The 8,493-nt window shown below is 49.7% G+C and overlaps 1 protein-coding gene across 1 annotated transcript in view; it reads left to right on the top strand.

The window, feature by feature from the left end:
- adissp (adipose secreted signaling protein) overlaps window positions 1-8,093 on the top strand; it is a 44,039-nt gene extending 35,946 nt beyond the window's left edge. Inside the window, 5 exon segments of the mRNA XM_056300728.1 lie at window positions 1,193-1,331; window positions 4,813-4,836; window positions 4,839-4,895; window positions 4,898-4,936; window positions 7,901-8,093. Of these exon segments, the coding sequence (XP_056156703.1) occupies window positions 1,193-1,331; window positions 4,813-4,836; window positions 4,839-4,895; window positions 4,898-4,936; window positions 7,901-8,001 (360 nt within the window). The 3' untranslated portion in view covers window positions 8,002-8,093.
- Window positions 8,094-8,493: the final 400 nt, after the last annotated feature.

Below are 8,493 nucleotides of genomic sequence, written 5' to 3' on the forward strand. Positions count from 1 at the left end.
GCTGGAATAAATGCCTTATTCATGTGTTATTGCCGATGAGCCTGTCTGCCTATGTCCGCCTGTACTTAAATATGTGTACTGAGATGTGTGGGTATGTATATCTCTTGTGCATAAGTATGTGCATATACTGTCTATATGTATCTGTGTGGGGATAGGCTCCAGCATCCCGCGACCCTGAGAGCAGGATAAGCGGTTCAGATAGTGGATGGATGGGCGTATCTGTGTGTATGTATGTGTAAATGTTTGTATGCAAATATCAAAGGTACAGTTCAGTTCTATTTTTTCTCTTTTTAAAAGCGCCGCCCCCCCCAGTTCAAATTCTGTCAGCCGATCTTTTCTTCCGATACTCACGATGTCGTCAGACACTCATTTACATACAGCCAATCAGATCAAATCATCAAGATATGAAACCCCTCCCACCCTTACCGACAATGCCTGGTTGTGCTTGTCATTCAAAGATCAGCTCATGAATGTTAATGAGGACTAGACTACTCCCTCGGAGTGCTCGAGACAAACCGAGAACAGTTTACGGATAAAGTTATTGTGGATAAGCTTGTAGCGTTATGTTTGTACCGACCTGCATTCCGTCCTTACAGAGTAGTCATGTGATCATGCAGCCTAGTGGCGGCACTATACACACAGCTACATGCCTGTACACTGTGCCTGAGTTCCCCTGCAATGGTTATTAAATGTTAAGCCTAGACGCTAACACGGCCTCCATGCGAGTCATTCTACAGTTATTAAAAAAAACAATATTGGTCATTTACAATAAGAATTGTTGCTGGGTGTTTTATGCCATGTTTTCAAACATGAAGAGTTGAATCTGATTACTGATTTTGATCCGAGTATAAGCTATGGACAAAATAAGATATCCAGCACAGTTGTTAGCAGTGTTTGGTCCAGAATTATTTCAATTCCTTCTCCCTCCAACTCACAGCCACACAGGTGATCCCACCAGCCGTTCACAGTCTCACCTGCAGGAGGCATCACATCCTAAAACCCCTTGTTGGGAACAAGTCATTGATGCTGAGACTCGTCAAGATAGACTGATAGTAGACCCACGTCAGTATAAACTGTTAATCTCTCTCTCTCTCTCTCTCTCTCTCTCTCTCTCTCTCTCTCTCTCTCTCTCTCTCTCTCTCTCTCTCTCTCTCTCTCTCTCTCTCTCTCTCTCTCTCTCTCTCTCTCTCAGGTGGGCTTCCTGAAGACACAACACAGGTATGAGATCGTGTTCACCTTGCCTGAGGTTCCAGCCCTCGGGAAGAATGTGTGCCCGGCGCCGATACCAAGCCCACACCTCCGCATCACCAATATCAGCCCACTACCGGAAGGTGAGAGAGTCTGCTGGACCACACGCTCATAGTCATCATCTGTTTACACCAGTCACACACGAGCCACCAGACATAATCCTTCCTTCACTAACGCTGTTTAAAATAGTCCAGTTATTGTAATCACACGGCCCACCTTAAAGTGGTAATTTTAGCTCTTTCATATATTGGAAATCTAAAACACAAACTATTTTAAAGCCAAGGTTTTTCCTGAAATTGGCCATATCACTGTGACCCATCACTTGTTGCTCAAGTTGGACGGTTTGGAGACAAAGCAAGAGAGGTAAGATTGAGATGGCTTGGACATGTGTGGAGGAGAGATGCTGGGTATATTGGGAGAAGGATGCTGAATATGGAGCTGCCAGGGAAGAGGAGGAGAGGCAAGGCCAAAGAGCAGGTTTATGGATGTGGTGAGGGAGGACATGCGAGTGACTGGTGTGACAGAGGAAGATGCAGAGGACAGGAAGAGATGGAAACGGGTGATCCGTTGTGGCGCCCCCTAACGGGAGCAGCCGAAAGTAGTAGTAGTAGACTGTGACCTATCACTGTCTGTCAGTCAGTTAAATCCTGTAAAACAGTGACATTGTCTGTTTAATTGTTATATATTTTAATGAGTGTATATATCTTGAGAAGATATATTAAGAAGTTCCTTGGTGGCAAGGCGCCGGGTGCTGATGGGATTCACCCTGAGATGCTGAAGGCTCTGGACAATGTTGGGCTGTCTTGGCTGACACGCCTCTTCAGTGTCACGTGGAGGTCGGGGACAGCACTGTGGAGTGGCGGACTGGGGTGGTGGTTCCCATATTTAAAAAAGGGGACTGGAGGGTGTACTCCAATTACAGGGGCATCACACTGCTCAGCCTCCCTGGGAAGGTCTACTCTAGGGTGCTGGAAAGGAGGCTCCGACCGGTTGTCGAACCTCAGATCCAGGAGGGACAATGCGGATTCCGTCCTGGCCGTGGAACAACGGACCAACTCTTTACCCTTGCAGAAGTGCTGAGGGGAGCATGGGAGTTTGACTAGCCAGTCTACATGTGTTTTGTGGACTTGGAGAGGGCTTATGACTGTGGGGGGTACTGAAGGAGTATGGGGTACCGGGGCAGTTGCTACAAGCCATCCGGTCCTTGCATAACCAAAGTGAGAGCTGTGTCCGCATGCTTGGCACAAAGTCAAACACGTTTTCGGTGGGTGTTGGAGTCCGCCAAGGTTGTCCCCTGTCTCCGCTTCTGTTTGTGATAATCATGGACAGGATCTCAAGGCGCAGCCAAGGTGAGGAGTGTGTCCGTTTTGGGAACCTCAGAATTGCATCTCTGCTCTTTGCAGATGATGTGGTTTTGTGGCTTCATCAGAACGCAACATCCATCATGCACTGGGGCAGTTTGCAGCTGAGTGTGAAATGGCCGGGATGAGTGAGCACCTCCAAATCTCAGGCCATGGTTCTCTACCAGAAAATGGTGGATTGCTCCTTCTGGGTTGGGCATGAGTTGTTGCCTCAAGTGAAGGAGTTCAAGTATCTTGGGGTCTTGTTCACGAGTGAGGGAAGGATGGAGCGGGAGATTGACAGGCGGATTGGTGCAGCATCAACAGTAATGCGGACGTTGTACCAGACTGTTATGGTGTAGAGGGAGCTGAGCCGGAAGGCAAAGCTCTCAATTTACCAGTCAATCTTCGTTCCAACCCTCACCTATGGTCATGAGCTTTGGGTAGTGACCGAAAGCGTGAGATGGCGGATACAAGCGACTGAAATGAGTTTCTTCCGTAGGGTGTCTGGACTCAGCCTTAGAGATAAGGTGAGGAGCTCGGACATCCGGAGGGAGCTCGGAGTAGAGCTGCTGCTCCTTCACGTCGAAAAGAGCCAGTTGAGGTGGTTCGGGCATCTGATTAGGATGCCTCCTGGGCGCCTTCCTTTGGAGGTTTTCCGGGCACGTCCAACTGGGAGGAGACCCCGGGGTAGACCCAGAACTCGCTGGAGGGACTACATGTCCAATCTGGCCTGGGAACCCCTTGGGATCCCCCAGGAGGAGCTGGAGGGTGTTGCTGGGGAGAGGGACATCTGGAGTGCCCTACTTAGCTTGCTGCCGCCGCGACCCGACCCCGGAGAAGTGGCTGATGACGAGATGAGAGATCTTGATAAGATGGTCATTTGGAGTAAAAAACACCCTTGGCTTTGCTTGAAGAGATTGACAGGTTATAGTCTCCATGTCGGCCTACATGGGTGTGGTCAGTGTTAGCGGTTTGTGCTGCAGCATGGCATGTGCATGAGCACACAGCACATGAAGCATTTCAGAGGGGTGTGTGTGTGTGTTGTCCTGTGAAAGTAAACAGGGCTGCAGCACACACCAGTATCAACCAGGTCCCATCTCACACGAGTCACACCACAAGCTTTTCAAGTGTCTTGTCACATTCCTGAATTATGACTGCATCTCCCAGAATCCCCTGGGACTTAATTTATGGTCGTGTGTGTGTGTGTGTGTGTCTGTGCGCATGTGTGCACGTGCGTCCATGCGTGTGTGCGAGCATGTGTGTGTATGTGTGTGTTTGTGTGTGTGTGCATGTGTGTGTGTATGTATACGTGCGTGTGTGCGTGCATGTGTGTATATGTGTGTACGTGTGTGTGCATGTGTGTGTTTTTGTGTGTGTGTGCATGCATGTGTGTACGTGTGCGTGTGCGTGTGTGTTTTTGTGTGTGTATGCTTGTGTGGGTGTGTCCGTGTGTGTGCATGGGTGTGTGTGTGTGTGCATGTGTATGTCTGTTTGTGTGCATGTGTGTGTGCTTACGTGTGTGCACGTGTGTGTGTTTTTGTGTGTGTATGCTTGTGTGGGTGTGTCCGTGTGTGTGCATGGGTGTGTGTGTGTGTGCATGTGTATGTCTGTTTGTGTGCATGTGTGTGTGCTTACGTGTGTGCACGTGTGTGTGTTTTTGTGTGTGTATGCTTGTGTGGGTGTGTCCGTGTGTGTGCATGGGTGTGTGTGTGTGTGCATGTGTATGTCTGTTTGTGTGCATGTGTGTGTGTGTGTGCGTGCGTGTGTGCGCGTGTGTGTATGTGTGTGTGCACTTGTGTGCATGTGTATGTGTGTGTGCTTGTATGTGCGTGTGTGTGTGTGTGTGTCTGTGTGTGTATGTGTGTGTGTGTGCTTGCATGTGTGTGCGTGTCTGTGTGTGTGTGTGCTTGCCTGTGTGTGTGTGTGTGTGTGTGTGGCTTCACGTTTGCAGATGAGAAACTTATCCGTGACCGTGACCTTTATAAGCTATCTATTTTGACACACTGAACTCTACATGACCTTTGGCTGCTCCGTGTGTGTGTGTGTGTGTGTGTGTGTGTGTGTGTGTGTGTGCATATGTGTAACATACTACATGTGTGTGTATTTGCCTTTTGTGTGTAAAAAGAGGAAATCTGATTCCTGTGTATGATTCTCTATCTCTCCCCCCCACCCTCTCCTCCCTCTTTCGCCGCCCCCCCCCCCCCCGTCTCTCTCTCTCCAGGTGGGCTGAAGGTGACCTGTGAGTACATGCCCAGCAGGAGGGAGTACTTTGTGAGGAGGTGCTCCTGCTGAGTGAAACCAACGATGAGTTTCTGTCAAGGTCAAAGTTCATGCCCGGGTCATGGGTGAGCAGCGTTTTACCATGTGAAAATAGTGAGCAGCGTTTCTGATGGCCTCAGTAGTTCAGTCCTGTCCTCCACGGTCTGTCCGCCGGTCCGCCTGTGTGGACTGCAGCGTGTGTGTCCTGCAGGCTGCCACGTGTCGCCGTCTGGCCCGCCGCTGACAAGTGAGCGGTTCACAAATGCTGCGAGGAGGATAAGCGACTCTACGTTCGCCTGTTAAATAGCTTTTTTAATATCCCGGGTGAACGGGTGTTTGCTGTTCCCTTCCTTCTAGCCGGGAGACTCGGCTTCCCTTGTTTCAGTCGGTTTTCAAGCAGAAGTTCCTCTTTCACTCCAGAGTGACCTTCACCGAGAGCGAGAGTTCAATACCCACACACACATTTACTCAGCATCCATGTACAGCGCTCACATACGGCCCCTCATACTCGTGTCCTGTAGGGGGCAGATAGACGGACAGACGGACAGACAGCCAGACAGACGGACAGACAGACGGGTGGGTAAGATAGACAGACAGACAGACGGATGGGTGGATAGACAGACAGACGGATGGGTGGATAGATTGATAGGTAGATAGTTAGGTAGACAGACAGATAGACAGATGGACGGACAGACAGACAGACGGATGGACGGACAGATAGATAGATAGATAGATAGATAGATAGATAGATAGATAGATAGATAGACAGACAGACAGACAGACAGACAGACAGACAGACAGTCAGATGGATGGATGGACGGACGGGACGGACGGACGGACGGACGGACGGACGGACGGACGGACGGACGGACGGACGGACGGACGGACGGACGGACGGACGGACGGACGGACGGATAGATAGATAGATAGATAGATAGATAGATAGATAGATAGACAGATAGATAGATAGATAGATAGACAGACAGACGGGTGGGTAGATAGAAAGATAGATAGATAGGTAGACACAGACAGACGGACGGACGGATGGACGGACGGACGGACGGACAGATAGATAGACAGACAGTCAGATAGATGGACGGACGGACGGACGGACGGATAGATAGACATACAGACAGACAGACGGGTGGGTAGATAGAAAGATAGATAGATAGGTAGACACAGACAGACAGACAGACGGATGGATGGACAGACAGACGGGTGGGTGGATAGATAGATAGATAGATAGATAGATAGATAGATAGATAGATAGATAGATAGATAGATAGATAGATAGATAGGTAGACAGACAGACAGACAGTCAGATAGATAGACAGACGGACGGGTGGGTGTATAGATAGATAGATAGAAAGATAGATAAATAGGTAGACAGACAGACGGACGGACAGATAGATAGATAGATGGATAGCAGGTTAATGCTGACCATACCAGAGCACTACTGCCCCCTGCTGACAGGTCAGTATAATGAGGACTGAGACGGAACGGAGAGGTCGTTTGTTGGACCCCAAGTGAGTCAGGGCACAAGTTAAGGCCAGGAAGAGCTGGACTGATGAACCCTGGAGCCAGAACAAACCAGTTACCTCCCCGCAGTACCTCACGTTTCCCACGAGGGACAGCGAGCTGACTGAACGCCGCAGAACATGTGCAGACGAGTGTTGCGTCACCATGACCAGAGTCCCTCGCTCAGCGCTGGACAGTCAACGCTCCCCAGTACAGCTCAGCACAACACACCTAGCGGATGTTTTATCACTACAACTCATTGTTCACTCGTTATCGTGGTGAGGCCCCGGCAGGCTTAGAGAAGTGTGAAATGACGCCCTGTTGTGTAGCTGCAGCGTCATTCGGAGTGAATAAGGACCCACATTTGTTTCAGCGGAGGGAGGCTAAAAACAGCAGAATGTGTGTGTGTGTGTCTTTAAAATTGTTAAGTCGTGCATGTGCGTGACTGAAGACAGATGTGTGTGTGTGTTGCTGAGTGGTTTTCCTCCGTGTGGTCTGAACATCTGGGCAGATATTCCCGCAGCACAGGCCCGGATCACAATCAGGTCAGCGGATTAAGCCCCCCGTTCCCCCTCCTCCGCTCCCGCGGCTTCATTCGCACCAGCGCTGCCCCCATCAGATCGCTGACAGACGGCTAAATCAGCCGAGCGATCTGATTGGTCGATGACGCGTCCCGGCTGCGCCGCTCGCGTCCATCGCACACAGCGTGCGGCGCACGGCAGAGGAGCTCGCGGTCCACAGACGTCTAGAGTATGTGTGTCGGAGGGTCCTCATAGATACGGTTACCCTGAATTTCACAATATATCCCAGGTTCGATGTAGTGCCGCGAAGGTCCCGGTAGTGTTGGCTGAGGAGGACATGACGGCTCACATCACGGCACGGTATCACCTAGTATATTCACTGTTATAATTCCTTATCAACGAAAACTGTCTCGCTCTACTGTGGTGCAGCCTTTCAGAGCGCCCAGGGCGTCCGGTCTCAGACCCGCGGATGTCCATATTATTGAGCAGCTCGAGTACTGAAGGGCTCGTCAGTCGTGTCCTCTCGTGCCTAATAAAGCTTCTTTAAATTGAAATGGTTCTTCAGTGCCAGACAGACCATAAGACCGACGTCTTCCTCCTGTCTCAGCCCCGCTCAGCTTTACCTGCTGTGGTAGAACAGGTGAGCCCCGCCGTGTGCTCCGATTGGCCGAGAAGCCGCTCCACAGCGACTTGATGTCATGGCAACCGCTTGTCTCCGTAGTAGAATATTGGCGCCCTGGCGTCAGCGCACAGGAGTTACACTCATCCACTGGTGGACTCCACAAGGGTGTTGGCTTTGGTCCCAGCCCATCTAGTGTTGTGGACTCGATGAAACTCGTCAGCGGCTAACTGTCCTTCTCTCTCGTCCTGTGATGTCATCGCTTCATTTGTAGGACGTCTTGGACTGTGACAGGGCAGCAGGACGCACACCCGGTTCGGAAAAGCGATAAGGGACCGTCCTAATGATCTCTCTCTCTCCCCCATCTCTCTCTCCCGCTCTCTCTCTCACAGACCGTCACCAAGGTACGCCCATGCTGCTGGAGGGGGTGCGGTGTGTCGGTGTAGAGCTGGAGTACGACTCTGAGCAGAGTGACTGGCAAGGATTTGACTAGATTACGACGACGCACACGAACAAACATAGACTCACCCTCTTCCTGGACAGAACGGGCCACCCGCACACCCGCCCAAAAGTCTACACACATACACTCACAGATATATATATACATGTATATATATATATATATATATACATATATATATGTATATGTATATATACGTATATATATGTATATATACATATATATACATGTATATATATATATGTATATATACATAAGACAAGAGCCAGGTGCAGTATGTAAAGCAGCAGCGTGGTTGTGTAGTGTTGGACCGTGGCTTTGCTCTGTGAGAACATGTTGCATGCACACTAAAGCATTTCTAACATTAACATCGACGGCTCCTGAATGGACCCATTGTGACGATTACTTCTAACCATCTGCACCTTTTCTTAAAGTGTTGTTATTAATTCCTTCCTGCCTGTTGATGTTTGGGGTTTTTTTTTTTTTTTTTTAAATCACGTTTTGCGTTTTTTTTAAATCCGCGTT

The sequence above is a fragment of the Lampris incognitus genome, chromosome 20 (genome assembly GCF_029633865.1).
Source record: "Lampris incognitus isolate fLamInc1 chromosome 20, fLamInc1.hap2, whole genome shotgun sequence".
NCBI classification, from domain to species: Eukaryota; Metazoa; Chordata; class Actinopteri; order Lampriformes; family Lampridae; genus Lampris; species Lampris incognitus.